A 21,830-nucleotide genomic window follows, 5' to 3' on the forward strand; every position below is an offset into this window, starting at 1 on the left:
TATCCAAACTGTACTGCATCTGCCATTCAATTGGCCACTCACTCAATTTGTGCAAATTGCACTGAAGCATCTCTGCATCCTCCTCACAGCTCACCCTCAAACCCAGCTTTGTTTCATCTGCAAATTTGGACATATTACATTTAGTTCCCTGATCTAAATCATTAATATATAATGTGAATTGGTGTCCCAGCACTGATTCCTGACGTACCTCACTTGTCACTGCCTGCTATTTGGAAAATGACCTGTTTATTCCTGTTCTTTGTTTCATGTCTGCCAACCAGTTTTCTATCCATCTCAATACACTACCCACCAATCCCATGTGCTTTAATTTTACACTCTTATGTGGGACTTTGTCAAAAGCCTTCTGAAAATTCAAATAAACCACATCCCTGGCTCCCCTCATCAACTATACGAGTGACATCCTCCAGCGGTGGCACGGTGGCACAGTAGTTAGCACTGCTGCCTCACAGCACCAGGGACCCAGGTTTGATTCCCAGCTTGGGTTACTGACTGTGCGGAGTCTGCACGTTCTCCCCGTGTCTGCATGGGTTTCCTCCCACAACCTGAAAGACGTTCTGGTTAGGTGCATTGGCCATGCAAAATTTTTCTTTGTGTGCACGTACAGGCGCTGGAGTGTGGCGACTCGGGGATTTTCATAGTAACTTCATTGCAGTGTTAATGTAAGCTTACGTGTGACGTTAATAAATAAACTTTTAAAACTCTAAGAATTTCAGTAGATTTGTTAAATATGATTTCCCTTTTGTAAATCCCTGTTGACTCTATCCAAATAGTGGGATTACATTAGCTGCCCTTCAATCTGTAGGAACTGTTCCATAGTCTATGGAATCTTGGAAGATGACCACCAATGCATTCCCTAGTTCTCGGGTCATTTCCTTAAATACTCTGAGTGAGAGAGAGAGAGAGAGACTTGAGTCAGTGTGTGAGCGTGTGTGTGGTCAAAGAGAGAAAGAGGCAGAGTGGGTGTGTTTGTGAGATAGAGCAAAGCTGGTATGTTTGTGTGTGTTTGTTTGTGTGAGAGAGGAGAGAGATTGGAATCAGTCTGTGAGAGTGAGAGAGAGAAACAATGTTAGTGTAAGAGAGAAAGAGGCAGAGAGTGTGCATGTGTGAAAGAAAGTGGCAGAGTGTGTATATGAGATAGCGGGGAACATGTGTGTATTTGTGTGTCTGAGTGAGAGTGGAGTCAGTGTGAGCGTGTGTGTGTGTGAGAGAAACAAGAGGTGCAATGTGTGTGAGTGTGTGTGTGTGATAGAGAGGTGAGTGCATGTATGTGTGAGTCAGGGAAAGGGGGATGTGAGTGAGAGAGGGGGAGAGATTCTGTGTATATGTGTGTGTGTGAGAAATAGAGAAAGGTGTGTGAAAGAGGGAGAGAAGACAGAGGGAGAGAGAAACAGGATAGGAATGTGTGTGTGTGAGAGAGAGAGTACTGTGTCAATGTTTGGTGTGTGTGTGTAAATGTAAGATAGAGAGGCGAGTATGTCTCTGTCTGTGTGTGCATGTTTGTGTGAGAAAGGAGAGGGTGTGTGTGTGTCAGAGAGAGGAGAGAGACTGGAGTCAGTGTGTGTGTGTGTGAAAGAGAGAAATTGGCAGTGTGTGTCCGTAAAATAGAGTGGAGTCAGTGTGAATGTGTGTGTGAGAGAAACAAGAGTTGCAATGTGTGGGAGTGAGAGTGTGAATGTGTGAGACAGAGTAGAGCTGGTATCTTTGTGTGTGTTTGTGTGTGAGAGAGAGGAGAGAGATTGGAATCAGTGTGTGAGCATCCATGTGTGAGAGAAACAAAGTGTGCGTGTGAGATAGAGAGGTGAGTGCATGAATGTGTGAGTCAGAATGAGGGATGCGAGTGAGAGAGAGATTCTGTGTGTATGAATGTGTGTAAAATAATGAAAGAGGTGTGTCCGTGTGAGAGAGAGATGACAGTTTGGGTAGTGGGGGGGCAGTCCACGCTGCGAGCTGGGCTGGGTGGGGACACTGGGGATCAGCATGTTTGTGTGTGTCTGTTTGTGGGTGAGCGAGGAGGAGAGTCTTTCTTTCTTTCACACACACACACACTCATACACACAGAATCTCTCCCCCTCTCTCACTCCCATCCCTCATTCTGAGATATACATGCATTCAATTCTCTATCACAACAAACATTGACAGACTATCTCAGACATATATATTCCTTTCTCAACACACGCACACTTTGTTTCTCTCACACATGGAGGCTCACACACTGATTCCAATCTCTCTCCTCTCTCACACACAAACACACAAAGATACCAGCTCTACTCTGTCACACACATACACACACCTCTTTCACACTCTCACTCACACACACATTCAGTTTGTGTGTGTGTGCGCGCGCGCGTGTGTGTGAAAGAAAGAGGAGGGTGTGGTGTGAGAGATAGAGTGAAGCTGTGTGTTTGTGTCTGTGTGAGAGAGAGGAGTCTATGTGTAAGCATGTATGTGTGAGCGAAACAAGAGGTGTCTGTGTGTGTGTGTGTTGAGAAAGAGGAATGTATATGTCTGAGATAGTCTGTCAATGTTTGTTGTATGTGTGGAAATCTAAGACCGAGACGAGTTAGTGTGTGTGCAAGAAAAATGTATATGTCTGCGTGAGAGAGATAAACAGGAGTGTGTATATCTATGTGTGTGTGTGCATGAGAAAGAGGAGTAAGTGGGAGAAGGAGGAGTGTGTTTGTGTATGTCTATGAGAAAGAGAGTGTGTCTGATTGCAAGAGAAACGGGATAGGAATGTGTGTGTGTCTATGTTGGAGGGATTAGAGTGTGTGTGTGTGTGTGTGAGAAAGAGGAGTAAGTGGGAGAAGGAGGAGTGTGTTTGTGTATGTCTATGAGAAAGAGAGTGTGTCTGTGTGCAAGAGAAACAGGATAGGAATGTGTGTGTGTCTATGTTGGAGGGATTAGAGTGTGTGTGTGTGTGAGAAAGAGCGAAAGTGGAGCATGTGTGTCCGTGAGATAGAGTGGAGCGAGTGAATGAGAGAAAGAGTGTGTGTGTGTGTGTGTGAGAGAGAGAGTAGTGTGTCAATGTTTGGTGTGTGTGTGTAAATGTAAGATAGGGAGGCAAGAGTGTGTGTGTCTGCATCTGCGTACGCATGCATGTTTGTGTGAGAGAGAGAAAGAGGAGGGTTTGTGTGTGAGAGAGCGCTGGTATGTTAGCATGTGTGCGAGAGAGGAGAGACACTGCAGTCAGTGTGTGAGTGTGTGAAAGAGAGAGAGGCAAAGTGTGTGTCTGTCTGTGAGATAGAATGACGTCAGTGTGAATGTGTGTGTGTGAAACAAGAGTTGCAATGTGTGGGAGTGAGAGTGTGAATGTGTGTGAGATCGAGTAGAGCTGGTATCTTTATGTGTGTTTGTATCTGACAGGGGTGAGAGATTAGAATCAGTGTGTGAGAGAAACAATGTGTGTGTTTGTGTGTGTGTGATAGAGAGGTGAGAGCATGAATGTTTGAGTCAGAATGAGGGATGTGTGTGCGAGAGATTGTGTGTGTATGGGTGCGTGTGTGAAATAAAGAAAGAGGTGTGTCTGTGTGCGAGAGAGAGATGACAGAGCTTGGGTTTGGGGGACGGAGGGTGGAGGGGGGGAATGTCCGTGCTGCGTGCAGGGCTGGGTGGGGGCACTGGGAATCAGCATGTTTGTGTGTGTCTGTTTGTGTGTGTGAGGGAACAGTCTGTGTCTGTGAAAGAGAGAAAGAGGAGAGTGTGGTGTGTGAGAGACAGAGTGGAGCGGTGTGTTTGTGTGAGAGAGAGGAGTCTGTGTGTAAGCATGTATGTGTAAGCGAAACACGAGGTGTGTGTGCGTGAGAGAGAAAGAGGAATGTGTGTCTGAGATTGTGTGTCAATGTTTGTTGTATGTGTATAAACGTAAGACAGGGAGACGAGTTAGTGTCTGTGTGTAAGAAAGATGTATATGTGAGGGAGATAAACAGGCATGTGTGTATCTATGTGTGCGAGAGAGAGAGAGGAGTGAATAAGTGAGAGGAGGAGGAGTGTGCTTGTGTGTATGTCTGTGAGATAGAGAGTGCGTCTGTGTCAGAAAGGAACAGGATAGGAATGTGTGCGTATCTATGTTGGAGGGATTAGAGTGCGTGTGTGTGAGAGAGAGTGTACTGTGTCAATGTTTGTGTGTGTGTGTAAATGTAAGATAGAGAGGCGAGTGTGTCTGTGTGTGTGTATGTGCGCGCATGTTTGTGTGAGAGAGAAAGGAAAGGGTGTGTGTGTGTGAGAGCTGGTATGTTTACATGTCTGAGAGAGAGGAGTGAGACTGGAGTCAGTGTGAGAGAGAAACAAGTGTTTCAATGTGTGAGTGAGAGTGTGAAAGAGGAGTGTGTGTGTCTGTGAGATAGGGTAGAGCTGGTATCATTATGTATGTTTGTGTGTGGGGGAGAGGAGAGAGATTGGAATCAGTGTGAGCGCATATATGTGTGAGAGAAACAATGTGTGAGTGTGTGATAGAGAGTTGAGTCAGAATGAGGGATGCGAGAGGGAGAGATTCTGTGTGTATGGATGCGTGTGTGAAATAAAGAAAGAGGTGTGTCTGTGTGAGAGAGAGATGACAGGGTTAGTGTGGGGGGCCAGACCGTGCTGCGTGCCGGGCTGGGTGGGGACACTGGGGATCAGCATGTTTGTGTGTGTCTGTTTGTGTGTGAGCGAGGAGGAGAGATAGTCTGTCAATGTTTGTTGCACGTGTGTAAATGTAAGACAGAGAGACGAGTTAGTGGGTGTGCAAGGAAGATGTATATGTCTGCGTGAGAGAATTAAACAGACGTGTGTATATCTGTGTGTGTGTGTGCATGAGAAAGAGGAGTAAGTGGGAGGAGGAGGAGTGTGTTTGTGTATGTCTATGAGAAAGAGAGTGTGTCTGTATGCGAGAGAAACAGGATAGGAATGTGTGTGTGTCTATGTTGGAGGGATTACAGAGTGTGTGTGTGTATGTGTGTGTTTGTGAGAAAGAGAAAAAGAGGAGTGTGTGTGTGTGTGTGTGAGATAGAGTGGAGCGAGTGAGAGAGAAAGAGGAGTGTGTGTGTGTGTGTGTGAGATAGAGTGGAGCGAGTGAGAAAGAGGAGTGTGTGTGTAAGATAGTGTGGAGTGCATGCGTGTGAGAGAGTGTGTCAATGTTTGATGTGTGCGTGTAAATGTAAGATGGGGAGGCAAATGTGTGTCTGTGTCTGCGTATGCGGCATGTTTGTGTGAGAGAGAAAGAGGAGGGTGTGTGTGAGAGAACTGATATGTTGCATGTGTGCGAGAGAGGGGAGGGAGACTGGAGTCAGTGTGCGAGTGTGTGTCTGAAAGAGAGAAAGAGGCAGAGTGTGTGTGTGTCTGTGAGATAGAGTGGCGTCAGTGTGAACGTGTGTGTGTGTGAGAGAAACAAGAGTTGCAATGTGTGTGAGTGAGAGTGTGAATGTGTGTGAGACAGAGTAGAGCTGTTATCTTTATGTGTGTTTGTGTGTGAGAGAGAAGAGAGAGATTGGAATCAGTGTGTGAGCCTCCATGTGTGAGAGAAACAATGTGTGAGTGTGTGTTAGTGTGTGTGTGCGCATGTGATAGCAAGGTGAGTGCATGAATGTTTGAGTGAGAGAGATTCTATGTATGGGTGAGTGTGTGAAATAAAGAAAGAGGTGTGTCATTGTGAGAGAAAGATGACAGAGCTTGGGTGGTGGGGGGTAATGTCCGTGCTGCGTGTCAGGTCTGGTGGGAATCAGCATGTTTGTGTGTGTTTGTTTGTGTGTGAGTAAGGAGAAGAGTGAGTGAGGGAACAGTTTGTGTGTCTATGAAAGGGAGAAAGAGGAGTGTGTGGTTTGTGAGAGTGAAGCGATGTGTTTGTGTGTGTGTGTGAGAGGAGTCTGTGTGTAAGCATGTATGTGTGAGCAAAACAAGAGGTGTGTTTTTGTGTGTCAAAAAGAGAAAGAGGAATGTGTGTCCATGAGATTGTGTGTCAATGTTTGTTGTATGTGTGTAAACGTAAGACAGAGAGAGACGAGTGTGTGTGTAAGAAAAATGTTTACGTCTGTGTGAGGGAGATAAACAGATGTGTGTATATCTGTGTGTGAGAGGAGTGAGTGAGAGGAGGAGGAGTGTGCTTGTGTGTATGTCTGTGAGATGGAGGGTGCGTCTGTGTCAGAGAGAAACAGGATAGGAATGTGTGTGTATCTATGTTGGAGGCATTAGAGTGTGTGTCAGTGTGTGTGTGAGGTAGTGTGGAGTGCATGTGTGTGAGAGAGGGTAGTGTGTCAATGTTTGGTATGTATCAATATAAGATAGAGAGGCAAGTGTGTGTGTGTGTGTGTGCATGTGCATGTTTGTGTGCGAAAGAGGAGCATGTATGTATGTGAGAGAGTTGATATGTTTGCATGTGTGAGGGTGTAGTGTGTTAATGTTTAGTATGTGTGTCTATAAATGTAAGATAGAGAGGCAAGTGTGTGTGTATGTCTGTGTTTGTGTATGTTTATGTGAGAGAAAGAGGAGGGTGTATGTAGGAGGGAGCTGGTATTTATGTGTGTGTGGGAGAGGATAGAGACTTGAGTCAATGTGTGCGTGTGAAAGAGAAAGAGGAGTGTGTGATGTGTGAGAGATAGAGTGAAGCGGTGTGTTTGTGTGTGTGAGAGAGGGGTCTATGTGTAAGCATGCATGTGTGAGCAAAACAAGAGGTGTGTGTGTGTGTGTGAAAGAGAGAAAGAGGAATGTATGTCTGTGAGATAGTATGTCAATGTTTTTTGATTGTGTGGAAATGTAAGACAGAGAGATAAGTTTGTGTGTATGTGTGTGTAAGAAAGATGTATATAGAACATAGAACAGTACAGCACAGTACAGGCCCTTCGGCCCTCGATGTTGTGCTGAGTTTTGTCCAAAACCAAGATCAAGCTATCCCACTCCCTATCATTCTGGTGTGCTCCATGTGCCTATCCAATAACCGCTTGAAAGTTCCTAAAGTGTCCTGTCTGCATGAGAGAGATAAACAGGCACGTGTGTGAGAGAGAAGCGAGTGTGTGCGAGAAAGAGGAGTGTGTTTGTGTGTATGTCTGTGAGATAGAGAGTGAGTCTGTGTGAGAGAGAAACAGGATAGGAATGTGTGTGTCTATGTCGGAGGGTTTACAGAGTGTGTGTGTGTGTGTGTGCTTGCGTGCGTGTGTATAAGAGCTAAAGAGGAGTGTGTGTGTCTGAGATAGAGTGGAGCGAATGAATGGGAGAAAGAGGAGTGTTTGTGTGTGTGTGAGCGATAGTGTGGAGTGCGTGTGTGTGAGAGAGTAGTGTGTCAATGTTTGGTGTTTGTGTGTAAATGTAAGATAGGGAGGCAAGTGTGTGTGTGTGTTTCTGTAAGAAAGAGGAGGGTATATGTGTGTGAGACAGCTGGTATGTTTGCGTGTGCGCGAGGGACTGGAGTCAGTGTGTGAGTGTGTGTGTGTGAAACAGTGAACGAGGCAGAGTGTGTGTGTCTGTGAGAGAGTGGCGTCAGTGTGAACGTGTGTGTGAGAAACAAGAGTTGCAATGTGTGTGAGTGAGTGTGTGAAAGAGGAGTGTGTAGGTGTGTGAGACAGAGTAGAACTGGTATATTTATGTGTGTTTGTGTGTGGGAGAGAGGAGGGAGATTGGAATCAGTGTGTGAGCATACATGTGTGAGAGGAACAGTGTGTGTCTGTGTGATAGAGAGGTGAGTGCATTTATGTGCGAGTCAGAATGAGGGATGCGATTGAGGGAGATTCTGTGTGTATGGATGTGTGTGTGAAATAAAGAAAGAAAGAGGTGTGTCTGTGTGAGAGAGAGATGACGGAGTTTGGGTGTGGGGGGGGGGGGGCAGTCTGTGCTGGGCTGGGTAGGGACACTGGGGATCAGCATGTTTGTGTGTGTCTGAACGAGGAGGAGAGTCTTTTATATCACACACACATCCATACACACAGAATCTCTCCCCCTCTCTGTCGCATCCCTCATTCTGACTCACACATACATGCACTCACCTCTATCACACTCACATGGATGCTCACACACTGATTCCAATCTCTCTCCTCTCTCACACACATACACACATAAAGATACCAGCTCTACTCGATCTCACACACATTCACACTCTTCTTTCACACTCACTCACACACACACACATTGCAACTCTTGTTTCTCTCACACACACACACACACGTTCACAGTTTGTGTGTGTGTGCGTGTGTGAAAGAGAGAAAGAGGAGTGTGGTGTGTGAGAGATAGAATGGAGCGGTAGTTGTGAGGGAGAAAAGAGTCTGTATATAAGCATGTATGTGTGAGCAAAACAAGAGGGTGAGTGTGTTTGTGTGTCTGTGAAAGAGAGAATGTGGAATGTGTGTCTGTGAGATATATGTAAATGTTTGTTGTATGTGTGTAAATGTACGACAGAGAGAGGAGTTTGTGTGTGTGTCTGTGTTGGAGGGATTACAGAGTGTGTGTATGCGCGAAAGAGGAGTGTATCTGTGTGAGAGAGAGTAGTGTGTCAATGTTTGGTGGATGTGTGTAAATGTAAAATAGGGAGGCAAGTGTGTGTCTGTGTGAGAGAGAGAGGAGTGTGTGATGTGTGTGTGTGAGAGAGAGAGGAGTGTGTGATGTGTGTGTGTGAGAGAGAGAGGATTGCGTGTCTGTGAGATAGTGTGTCAATGTTTGTTATGTGTGTAAATGTACGACAGAGATGAGTTGGTGTGTGTGCGTGTGTGTGCATGTTTGTGTGAGAGAGAAAGAGGAGGGTGTATGTGTGAGAGAGAGAGCTGGTATGTTTGTGTGTGTGTGTGTGTGTGTGAGAGAGAGAGAAACAGGAGTTGCAATGTGTGAGTGAGAATGTAAATGTGTGTGAGATCGAGTAGAGCTGGTATCTTTGTGTGCGAGAGGAGATTGGAATCAGTGTGTGAGTATACGTGAGTGAGAGAAACAATGTGTGTGTGTGATTGAAAGGTGAGTGCAAGTATGTTTGAGTCAGAATGAGGGATGTGAGTGAGAGAGATTCTGTGTGTATGGGTATGTCTGTGCGAGAGAGAGATGACAGAGTCCGTGCTGTGCACCGGGCTGGGTGGGGGCACTGGGATCAGCATGTTTGTGTGTGTGTGTCTGTTTGTGTGTGAGCAAAGAGGAGAGTGAGTGAGGGAACAGTCTGTGTGTGTGAGAAAGAGAAAAAGGAGTGTGTGGTGTGTGAGAGATAGAGTGAAGCAGTGTTTTTGTGTGTGTGAGACAGAGAGGAGTCTGTGTGTAAGTGTGTGTGTGAGAGAAAGAGAGAAAGGGATGTGTCTGTGAGATAGTGTGTCAATGTTTGTTGTGTGTGTGTAAACATAAGACAGAGAGAGATGAGTAAATGTGTGTAAGAAAGATGTATATATCTGCGTGAGAGAAATAAACAGGTGTGTGTATATCTATGTGTGTGTGAGAGAAAGGAGTGAGTGAGAGGAGTGTGTTCGTTTGCATGTCTGTGTAGATAGAGAGAGGATCTGTGTGAGAGAATGTGTGTGTCGATATTGGAGAGATTACAGAGTGTGTGTGTGTTGTGTACGTGTGTGAGAAGGGGGAGAGAAAAAGGAGTGTGTATGTGTGTGAGATAGAGTAGAGCTGGTATGTTTGTGTGTGTTTACATGAGAGGGAGAGAGATTGGAATCAGTCAGAGAGTGTGTGCGAGAGAAACAATGTGTGTGTAAGAGAGAAAGAGGCAAAGTGTGTGTGAGTGTGATAAAGAGAGAAAGGAGTGTGAATGTGTGTGAGATAGAGCAGAACTGGTGTGTTTGTGTGTCAGAGAGAGGAGAGAAATTGGAGTCCGTGTGAATGTGCCTGTCTCAGAGAAACAAGAGTTGTGTGTGTGTGAGAAAGAGGAGTGTGTGTGAGAAAGAGGAGTGTGTGTGAGAGAGTGTGTGTGAGAAAGAGTTGTGTGTGTGTGTGTGTGTGTGAGAAAGAGGAGTGTGTGTGTGTGTGTGTGAGAGGAGTGTGTGTGTGTGTGTGTGTGTGTGTGAGAAAGAGGAGTATGTTTGCGTGTGTATCTCTTTGTTTATGCAAATGTAAGAGTGTGTTTGTGTGTGTTCACATGTGAGAAAGTTGGAAGTGTTCGTGAGTGAGTGATAACGTTTTGGATAACTCTCAATCTAAGCGTTCTCATCCACCCTCATCGTCACACACCAACACACACTCACAACCGCTGATACTGGGGGTGAGCCGGACAGACACACATTCTCCCCCGAATGGTCATCATTATTTATTACTCGTGTTTAACATTATCAATTTATTGCTTCAAACTTGTTTGTTTATTGCTCAGCAAGATGTTTCTTTTCATATCTGAGCTTTATTTTTGAACTCATGTTTAATGTTGTGCCAATCTTTTTGTTTCCAATATCTGCTCATCGGCCCCTTGAGTGAGAAAATAACTGAAACCTGACTCCACACAAGAAGGTTGGACAAGCCGGTAACCACTGGACCAGAGGAGGAGATTGCAGATTTCTCACCTTTTCTCAGATGGGCTGGAACACACAGATAATGAAGGCACAGAAACATACGGCAAACCATTTGCCAGAGGAGCTTCTAGACCTTGGCTGGCTCTTTGCTGAAGAATTCATGAGAAAGAAGTTGTTGCAGAAACAAGTGATCCATTGGAAGAGGAGCTCCTGGTTCTTTGTCTCCACTGTCAATGCAGATGAAATCTCTCTGGTCTTGAGGAGTTTGCTCCAGTTGCTGAAGAAGTTACTGAAGAGCTGAATTTGTCGACCACAGTGAGATATCCAGGGAGAAGGAGATGTTTGGATTTTGGTTAAGCGACCGGATAAAATGCAGAGCTTGTTAAGTTGTACAAAAGTAAGCTGCAGTCCAGACTGGAATCCCATCAGCAAGTCCTGCTTACACTCAAGTCATCCTTCAATTCAGAAGCAGAGGCCAAAACTATCGGGTTTCTCCAGCTGGAGAGTCCCAGATGAGGAATTCCATCTGGATCTAGCTCTGGAGGTTTTATCCATTGTTGAAGATGGTGTCGTGCTCCCTTCTTATGCTGACACCATCATCCCATTGACTACAGGGGAGCTGCCTCACACTGAAACAAGCATGGAAATGACACCACTGCCTACAGAAGGTGCAAGTAGCACCCCAAGAGTCATAGAGAAGTTCTCTTTTCTTCATATTCTGCAATGTCTCCATGTTCATCATTCATCTTCACATCTTCCAGATTGAGTCGAATCTGAGGTATTGAATACTTCTTTCATCGCCCATGCAGCAATGAATAATTCTTCATCAAATAGGAAAATGTTTAATCTTCTCAGGCCTTTCCTCCAGTCTGCAAAGAGAAAGCAGAACATCCCAGGCTGAATCAATCTTTCCTTAATCTCTTCCTGTTCAAGTGAGAGCGTGATTGCCCATGTCTGGAAGGTTTCTCTCCTGAATCAGTCTTTCAATGAATGAGTTTCACAATCTTTACAGTCAAGTTCCACTTAGTAAGGAAGTTTTCCACTTAGTAAGGAAGTTAAAACTAGAGGACACAGCCTCAAAATAAAGGGAGGTCGGTTTAAGACAGAGTTGAGGAGGAACTTCTTCTCCCAGAGGGTGGTGAATCTCTGGAATTCTCTGCCCACTGAGGTGGTGGAGGCTACCTCGCTGAATATGTTTAAAGCGCGGATGGATGGATTCCTGAGCGGTAAGGGAATTAAGGGTTATGGGGATCAGGCGGGTAAGTGGTACTGATCCACGTCAGATCAGCCATGATCTTATTGAATGGCGGGGCAGGCTCGAGGGGCTAGATGGCCTACTCCTGCTCCTATTTCTTATGTTCTTATGTAAGTCATGGTAAAGATCACAGGCCAGATCACAGCAGTGGTCAGAAGCTGCTGTCCCACTCCAACAATGTGTTTGTGTCCCAGGAAAAAGACAAGTGAAGGCAAATGTCCACAACGGGTGGCAAGAGAGCAAGAGCATTATTGGAGATTGAAGACTTGGAGGACAGTGACCCGGGGGGTGGTGGTGGGGGTGGAGGGAAGGAGCTGGACAGAAACTGTACAAAATTCAGGGGGGGGGAAAGAGTTACAGAACTCAGGAAATGTAATGTCAATAGTTTAATAAAAGAATATAACAATTGAGATGATAATCAATAGAATCACATAATCCCTACAATGCAGAAGGCGGCCTTTCGGCCCATCGAGCCTGCACCAACAACAATCCTTCCCACGCCCCTCCCTGTAACCCCACACATTTATCCTGCTAATCACCCAACACAAGCGGACAATTTAGCATGGCCAATCCACATCACCCACACATCTTTGGACTGTGGGAAGAAACCTGAGCACCCGGAGGAAACCCACGCTGACATGGGGAGAACGTGAAAACCCGACACAGGCAGTGACCCAAGGCCAGAATTGAACCCGGGTCCCTGGAGGTATGAAGAACCACTGTGCCACCGTACCGCCCATAAATTGTGGAGAGATTAGAGGAATGGGTTAATGGGGATGTTAATGATGTAACTGTGACATTAATAGTCAGATGACCAAGAGGCTCCAGGAGAGCTCGGTGCAGAATAGTCTGTGTCCTGAATACCAGGTGTTTACCCTGAGGTCTCTGTCGCTAATACTTAATAAAAGCTATACTGATTATTTCCCTGTCTGTCACAGGGAAGCAAATCCTCATCATGGCACAGTAAGACCAGAAAGTACGGTAATAGTAAAACCTCACTAAAGCTCAGCAATTAAATCAAACCAACTCCCTCTCCTCCTTTGCTGAAGGGGCTGACTCCTCAGTTAGAGACTGTTCCACAGTGAGTGCCAGTCTGCTATTCCCCTGTGTGGGGTTCAGATACAAGTCCTTTCTTTTTCCTCACTTGACTGTCACACACCCTCTGTTTCCAGCAGGGACACTGAGTAGTGACCGGGGCAGACCACGTGGCGACTTTCTTTCCTCCACCCAGACCCCATATTCCCAAACACCGTCGGGGAAATGGAAAAGACAGTCGGGTGGAGTGTAAAACCGGCTATTAATTCACTATGATCTTGTGTTATAGAGACCAGTTTATCCTAAAGAAGGCAAGAAGAGATTTTTCAATAAACATGCTTCCAGGTATTACAGCTGAATTGCTATGGTGATGATCAGAGATTGAAAGTTCAAATTCAACCAAGAAAAGTTACATACATAGCATTACAATGCAGAAAGAGGCTATTCGGCCCCTTTGGTTCATGCTTCACACAAGCCTCCCCTCATCCCACTTCATCTCACTCTGTTAGCATATCCTTCTGTTCCTTTTCCCCCTCATGGGCAGATCTCATTCCACTGAAAAGCATCAATATTATTTGTCTCAATCATTCCATACTGTGAAACTGAATTTACTACATTTTGCACATTGCAATAGAATCAAAATAAAAACATGAACATTTTCAGATTGTCCTAAAAACCCAAATAGCAAATGGAACCTGCTACAACTAGTCTGGTCTACATGTGACTCCAGTCCCACACAATATGGTTGACACTGAGATGCCCTCTGAAGTGGCCCAGCAAACAATGAGAAACAATCACTACAAAGTCCAATAAGAGGAAAATCAGGAAGATCTGAACAATCCTGACATTGTGTCAGAATAAGATTATGAAGTCAGCCCAGTGAAATCTGTAAATTCTCTCTTACCAAGGTCTGAGGACAAGTCCCCCAGTGAGGAGAGCTGCCCACAGGCAGGTCAAGTAGCAGTGATACTCACTGAATCGTATCAACCTGGACACATTTCAGACTCCTCCCTCACCGTCTTTGGGAATGTCGCATCCCAACCATACGTGAAGACCTCAATATTGACTCCATGGAGTCTCATGGCTTGAGGTCAAACAAATTCAAAGAAAACTACCACTCCCCTCCCAGCTGATGAGTGAGTACTTCACCCTGTTAATCATTGCTGGGGAAGAAGACTGAGGACAGATCCCAAAACTGGGTATCTACGAGGAGCAGTGAGCCATTAGCAGCAGCAGGATTGTATTCACCACAATCTCACAGCCCGGCACAGCCCTCATTCCATGATTATCATCAAACCAGTGGATAGAGACATCAGGAGCAGCATTGGGTATACCTTAGAGTCCAGGTTTGAATCTGGTGAAGGTTATTATTGAATCTGCCTCTACCGCCTTATCAGACAATACATTCCAAATCCTAAACACACATTGTGTAAAAACATTATTCATCAAGTCAACTCTGATTCTTTTTCAACCATCTTTTATCTGTGAACTCTAGTTATTGACCCTCTGCCAATGGGAACAGTTTGTCTTTATTTACTCTGTGCAAACACTTCATGATTTTAAACATCTCTAACAAATCTCCTCTGAGCCTTCTCTCTCAGGGAAACAATCCCAGCTTCTCCGGTCTATCCATGTAACTGTAATCCCTCAATCCTGGAACCATTCTAGTAAATCTCTTCTATACCTTTTCCAAAATTTAGAGCTAGAGCAGAAGGACCTCGTTGAAAAGACGGAAAACATCCCACAGTGAAAACTGACCATTCCCAGTCCACAGGATAATAACCAGCTCCCAACACACACACACACACAACTCAAGAATAGGAAGTCAGTAAGAATCCTCAGACACACTGCCCCTCCCAGATAATTACACCTCACCTTCTCATATTCAGTCATGGCCCATCAACAAAACTCAGCCTGTAAATCAGAAGGGAAATGCTTCCAATAAACACACTCAATATCCAACACAGCTCCAATCAAACAGCTCAGCACAAAGCACCGAGTAAACAGGTCTCTCAGCTGGATCTTCTCACACAGCATAAGGGGCATTTCCACACCTGATTCCCCACAGGATAGTCAGACTGCCTGAACATTAGTGTGGATATTATGCAATGTAATTATTATAAATTCTGCTCCTTCACTCACCATCTCCTCACTTGGTGGGACATTGTTCCAGGAGAGACAGGGGCACTGGAGGATGGGACACTGCAGAGAGGGGTAAAAGCGAGAGGGATAGATACAAAGGGACACTTGGGGAGGGAGAACACAGACTGTCAAGCGTTTGGGGAGTCTAAACTGTCCTTCAAAAGTGTGATTTTCACAAGTCACTCACCGGGGTCAGGATCAAGACTCACCTGCCTCAGTCTCTCAGACACTTCTTTATTACTGACCTTATTATCATTGGATGCCATGTTTGGGAGCAGAGCCTGGTGAAATAGAAGATCCTCCAGATACAGCAGATCTAATGGTGGGAGGAGAATGCACTGCTGCCAATATCACTGAGGAATACCAGGGATTTTCAGACAGTCGATGGTTGTTCTGGAGTGTGGCTCTGTTTGAATCAGTGGGATTTAGGAAGTTTAGGTTTTTGCTTGATGTGGGGATCCTCTATCAACACCGAGTCTGTAGGTTGTTCCTCACTCCTGGTGTCTACCCACTTTTCTCGATCAGTTTCACTTCTCCTGACACCAGGAACTTTACCACTTTCACAACCTCAGGAACCCAGACACAAAGACAATACTGACACCTGCAGCTCCAACTAGTTGCCACGTTAAATAAAATCAAACTTTCAAGCTGCCAATTTACAAGGGGAAAGCATTCTGTACACAGACGTGGGACTTAACCCCTTGGAAACTGAATCTAATACAACAGAAATATTATATATTATTGCCAGCCGTCGTCTCTGAGTCAGAACGTTGTAGGTTCAAGTCTTGCTCCAGAGACTTGAGCAGTGAGGCTGACACTCCAGTGCAGTACTGAGGGAACGCTGCACTGTCAGAGGCACCATCTTTCAGATGAGTTAAATCAAGCCCCTGTCTGCCCTCTCGGGTGAATGTAAAAGATCCCATGACACTACATCGTATAAGAGCAGGGGCGTTATCGCTGATGTCCCAATCAGTATGGATCCTGCAATCAACATCATCAAACAGATTATTTGGACATTATCAAATTGTTGTTTGTGGGAGCTTGCTGTGTACTAATTGGCCATTTTTGCTAAATTAGAACAGTGACTACCCATCAATAAGCACTTCATTAGCTGTCGTGCTTGCAGATGCTGAGTTTGTGAAAGGTGATATGTAAATGCAAGTGTTTCTTTCTTCAGGAAATGTTATGCTTTCTGTGAACTGGAAATTATAAACCCATTGATGGAGAAAACATACCAGCCTTCAATGACATTCACTAATATATATTGTGTACAGGTCTCTTACAGAGACGGCTCCTGACTGTTTCAGTGAATAGGAATACACCATGCTGACAAATCAGGTTAAGTGTCAAAATGAATTTATTGTGAGTTATAAATCTATACAGAAGAGTGATAAAACAACAGACAAATAAATGAAAATTCAGTTTTCACCAAACTTTCAATCAACCAAAGTAAGCAAAGAAGAAAGGCAGGACAATGAAATCCAAAGCTCCCAGGATGACAAAAGAGACAGAGATTAAGATGATGGAGGAATAATGTGATTATGACCCATGTCAGGTGAAAAATACAACCTAGCAACTTATTATCTAAATGGAGAAAGACTTTGAGGTACTTCAGTGTGGAGCAATCTGGGTGTCCTTGTACATGAGTTGTAGAAAACTGGTATGCAGGTAATAAGGAAAGCAAATGGAATTTTGGTATTTACAGCCAAAGGAATAGAGAATAAATGTAAGAAGGTATTGCTACAACTATAGAAAGGATTGGTGAGACCATACCTGGAGTACTGTGCACAGTTTTGATCCCCTTATTTGCGAAGGATACAGTGGCATTAGAGGGAGTTCAGGGAAGGTTCACGAGGTTGATTCCAGAGATGAGAGATTGAGCAGTTGAGGTATGGACTCTCTCGAGTTCAGAATGAGAGGAGATTGAGATACATAAGATGATAAAAGGCATTGACAAAGTAAACGTAGACTGCATGATTCTTCTTGTGGGGCAACCTTGAACAAGAGGTCATAGTTTTATGATTAAGGGGCAGCAGATTTAAAACAGAGGAGGAGAAATCACGTCTTTTAAAGGGTCATGAATCTGTGAAATTCACTACCCCAGAGAGCGGTGGATGCTGCGCCATTGAGTAAACGGCAGAGCAGGCTCAAAGAGCTGAATTGCCTATTCCTGCTCCTAGTTCTTCTCTTGTAGATTCAGAGGGAAATTGGAAAACCAAATAAGAGAAGCAAAGAGAGTACGAAAAGATTGTGGAAAATAACATAAAAGGGAATCCATTTTACTTGTGAAAAGAGAAATTGGGCCGGTTAGAGACCAAAAAAGGGATTTTTGTATGTGGCATGGCTGATGTTTTCTATTAGGGGAGGTGATGGCCTAGTGGTATTATCACTAGACCATTAATCCAGAAACTCAGCTAATGTTCTGGGGACCCGGATTTGAATCCCGCCACAGCAGATGGTGGAATTTGAATTCAATAAAAAATATCTGTAATTAAGAATCTACTGATGACCCTGAAACCATTGCCGATTGTTGGAAAAACCAATCTTGTTATTAATGTCCTTTGGAGAAGGAAATCTGCAGTCCATATCGGGTCTGGCCTACATGTGACTCCAGAGCCACAGCAACGTGGTTGATTCTCAACTGCCCTCTGAAATGGACTCTCAAGCCACTCAGTTCAAGAGCAACTAGGGATGGGCAATAAATGCTGGCCAATCAACAATGCCCGTGTCCCACGAATGAATAAAAAAAAGGTGGCCATATTTCTGGTCATCCCTTCTTAATATAACCTTCTTTGGCTCGGTATTAATTTTTCTCTGATTACGTCTCTATGGAACACTTTGGGATGTTTGACTATATTAAAACCCTCTATAAATATCAGTTGTAGTCCTCTCACATTCCCTCCAATCCTCAAGGTACTGACCTGGAGTTCAGACTGTGGACATTGATTGGCCTCTAGTGTCCTGTTCGAGTGGCCATTCAGCATGTGTAGACCCAAACAGTGAATGTTGTGAGACAATGGAGACTGTCACAGCCGAGACACATCCTGCCCTCCCCCCGACTTCCCAGCTGGGCTCACTGATGAGCAATGGGATTCCAGGCTGATCTCCCCTCCATCGACCAGAGATGCTGAGGCTAATTGAAGTCCCACCATTACTACCTAAGGAATGGCCCCTCCCACAAGTGCTTGTGCTGGTAGATTAGAAGCTGAAGCTTTTCTAACCACAGTGTACCTGATTGCCTTCTGGTCAGAGTGACTCAGACTTGTACCTGATGCTGCACTGAAAGGATGCTGAGTTTATACAGCAGCTTCTATACATTTTGATGTCTTCTTTTGGTGATGTTTGGAGATGTGGCCTAACACTAAATTAGCCTTCTTGAAATGATTGGCCTGATGGTGGGAGAGGTTGGAGACAGACACTGCTGAGACAGACAGTGCTTTGGAAGGACAGCTCCCCTGTGTGAGCACTGGAGGGTAAATGACACAGACAACACTCAGTGTAAGGGAAGCAGGTGAGCTGGCTCCAAGTCCATGTGGAGATGTTGGTGTTTGGTGATAGAGAGGGAGGAGGTGAAACAATCCTGACACATGTCACACTGGAAGGGATCATCTCCCGTGTGGGTTCACTGATATTCCAGGAGGTCCAACAACTGTGTAAAGGCTTTATTACAGAATTCACACTGATAGGGCTTCTCCCCTGTCTTAGTGTGTTGATGGACCAAGAGATATGTGAATGTGCAAAGCCTGGTCACACACATCACACCTGAATGGTTTCTCTCCTGTGTGAATCTGCTGGTACCTTATGAGCACTGGGTGAAAGCTCGCTCATAAACATTGTACCTGAATAGTTTTATCTCCTGTGTGAATCCTCTCGTGACCCAGGAGGATCAATTACTTCAGAAAAACTTCTCCCTCTTACTCCCTTGCGTGGATCCTCTGATAGAACAGCAGATTTTATGAGTTAATGAAGCCTTTGTCAGTCACTTCATATTTGAAAGGTTTCTCTCCTGTGTGAGTGCGTTGATGTATTCGGAGGTACCATGACTCTGAGAAGGATTTGCTGCACACTTCACATGTGAATGGTTTCTCTCCGGTGTGGATCCTCTGGTGCTTCACAAGATCTGAGGAGCGGGTGAAAGCTTTGTCACAAATCTCACACTGGAATGGTTTCTCTCCTGTGTGAAAACGTTGGTGAGCACGCAGGTTTGATGAGTCCGAGAATGATTTGTCACACATGTTGCACTTGAATGGTTTCTCCCCTGTGTGAATGCGGTGATGTACGCGGAGGGTTGATGAGTGCGAGAATGATTTATCACACACCTTACACACGAACGGTTTCTCCCCAGTGTGAATGCGTCGGTGCTGCACCAGTGTTGATGACAGGGTGAAGGATTTTTTGCACACCTCACACTTGAATGGTTTGTCTCCTGTGTGAATCATCTGGTGTTTAAGGAGGTTCCAAGACGTCACAAAGGTTTTATTGCAAACCTCACACCTAAAAGATTTGTCCCCTGTGTGGACTGTCTGATGGCGGAGGAGGTTCGATGACACTGTGAAGGCTTTAGCACACACCTCACACTTGAACAGTTTCTTGCCTGTGTGAATGTGTTGATGTGAACGGAGGATCGAAGCCCGTGAGAATGATTTGTCACACACCTCGCACGTGAATGGTTTCTCCCCTGTGTGAATGCGTTGGTGTCTGCGGATTGTTGATAAGTCTGAGAATGATTTGTCACACACATTGCAAATGAATGGTTTCTCCCCAGTGTGAATACGTTGGTGTACCTGAAAGTGAGATGAGCGCAAGAATGATTTCTTGCACACCTCACACCTGAATGGTTTCTCTTCCATGTGGCTGCTCTCCGGAAACATGTTATGAGATCTTATGAGCCTGTGGAGACCGCCTCACATTTGAGCAGTCTCTCACCTGTAGGAATGAGTCAGTGGTTCATGAGACTCGATGAATGATTGAAGCTCTCACCACACTTGGAGCCCACTTCTTCTCAGCCTCACCCTGACTGATCGCCCATAGCCGAACATTCAGAAATGTTGGTTCTGTGGAAGGTTCCACACCACTGACCAGTTTCAGATCTGATGATGTTTCAAAGATCCCCTGACCTGACCGATTTCCAGATGATAGTTTCACTGCCCAACCTTCTCTATGTTGAGCAATGCTGAGAAGGCACTGGATGTCTTCCCACAGTTGTGCAGTTGCTCCTTGGGTGATGGTCAGGATCGATCTGCGGTGTCTATCCTCTCTGTACTCTCTGGTGTAGTTAGGTGCAATCCTTCTGCAAAACAGGAAAAGAAAACATGATTTCCTCCAATTCCCTCTTCTCCTTTGCTGAAGGGGCTGATTCCTCAGTTAGAGACTGTTTCATAGTGAGTGCCAGTCTGCTATAAAGACCAGTTTATCCAAAAGAAAGCATGAATAGACATTTCAATAGACGTGCTTCCAGGTATTACAGCTGAATTGCTATGGTGATGATCAGAGATTGAGAGTTCAAATCCAACCACGGAAAGTTACATACATAGTATTACAGTGCAGAAAGAGGCTATTGGGTAGCTAATATTCCAATATTCAAAAAGGGAGGTAGAGAGAAACAGGGAATTATAGAACAGTAAGCTTAACATCGATAGTGGGGAAAATTCTTGAATCCATTATTAAGGACTTTATCGCAGAACATTTAGAAAGCAGTGGCAGATCAGACAGAGTCAGCATGGATTGATGAACGGGAAATCATGCTTGACAAATCTGTTGGAATTCTTTGAAGATGTAGCTGGTAGAGTTGACAAGGGGGAACCAGTAGATGTGGTATATTTGGACTTTCAGAAAGCGTTTGACAAAAGATTATCGTGCAAGATTAAAGCGCATGGGATTGGGGGAAGTGTACTGAGATGGATAGAAAACTGGTTGGCAGAGAGGAAACAAAGAGTAGGAATTAAAGGATGCTTTTCAAATTGGCAGGCAGTAACTAGTGGGGTGCCACAGGGATCAGTGTTGGGACCCCAGCTATTCACAATATATATTAATGATTTGGATGAGGGAACAAAATGTAACGTCTTGAAGTTTGCAGATGATACCAAGTTGGGTGGGAGGGTGAACTGTGATGAGGATACAGAGATCCTTCAGAATGATCTGGACAGGTTATTGAGTGGCAAATCAATGGCAGATGCAGTATAATTTGGATAAATGTGAAGTTATTCACTTTGAAAGCAAAATCAACAAGGCAGATTACTACCCGAATGGTTGTAAATTGGGAGAGGGGAGTGTGCAGCAGGATATAGATAGGCTGGAACATTGGGCAGAGAAATGGCAGATGGAATTTAATCCAGATAAATGCGAAGTGATGCATTTCGGTAGATCTAATGTAAGGGGGAGCTATACAATAAATGGCAGAACCATCAGGAGTATAGACACACAGAGGGACCTGGATGTACAAGTCCACAGATCCTTAAAGGTGGCAGCACAGATGGAGAGGGTGATGAAGAAAGCATATGGCATGCTTGCCTTTATTGAACGGGGCATAGGATATAAAAGTTGGCATATGATGTTGCAGCTGTATAGAACGATGGTTAGGCCACATTTGGAATACTGTGTCCAGTTCTGGTCGCCACACTACCAGAAGGACGTGGAGGCTTTGGAGAGAGTACAGAAAAGGTTTACCAGGATGTTGCCTGGTATGGAGGGTCTTAGCTATGAGGAGAGATTGGGCAAACTGGGGTTGTTCTCCCTGGAAAGACGGAGGATGAGGGGCAACCTAATAGAGGTGTATAAAATTATGAAGGGCATAGATAGGGTGAACAGTGGGAAGCTTTATCCCAGGTCGGAGGTGACGAACACAAGGGGTCACGGGTTCAAGGTGAGGGGGGCAAGTTTCAACACAGATGTCAGGGGGATGTATTTTACACAGAGGGTGGTGGGGGCCTGGAATGCACTGCCAAGCAAGGTGATTGAGGCGGACACGCTGGGATCGTTTAAGACTTATCTAGATAGCC

The 21,830-nt window shown here is 44.9% G+C and overlaps 2 protein-coding genes across 4 annotated transcripts in view; both read right to left on the bottom strand.

Annotated features, from left to right (window-relative positions):
• The window catches only part of LOC144497015 (uncharacterized), a 507,438-nt gene that overhangs the window by 447,135 nt on the left and 38,473 nt on the right, over positions 1-21,830 (bottom strand). The window lies entirely within an intron of this gene.
• Positions 16,172-21,830, bottom strand: part of LOC144497031 (uncharacterized) — a 94,996-nt gene continuing 89,337 nt past the window's right edge. For 2 of the 3 annotated variants that reach the window (XM_078217744.1, XM_078217746.1), the window contains one exon: positions 16,172-20,122. In XM_078217744.1, coding sequence (XP_078073870.1) covers positions 18,786-19,703 — 918 coding nt within the window. In that variant the 5' untranslated portion in view covers positions 19,704-20,122 and the 3' untranslated portion in view covers positions 16,172-18,785. The remainder of the gene's footprint in view (positions 20,123-21,830) is intronic. The other variant, XM_078217747.1, reaches the window with a different exon arrangement.

This window comes from Mustelus asterias, chromosome 8 (genome assembly GCF_964213995.1).
Source record: "Mustelus asterias chromosome 8, sMusAst1.hap1.1, whole genome shotgun sequence".
Lineage (NCBI taxonomy): Eukaryota > Metazoa > Chordata > Chondrichthyes > Carcharhiniformes > Triakidae > Mustelus > Mustelus asterias.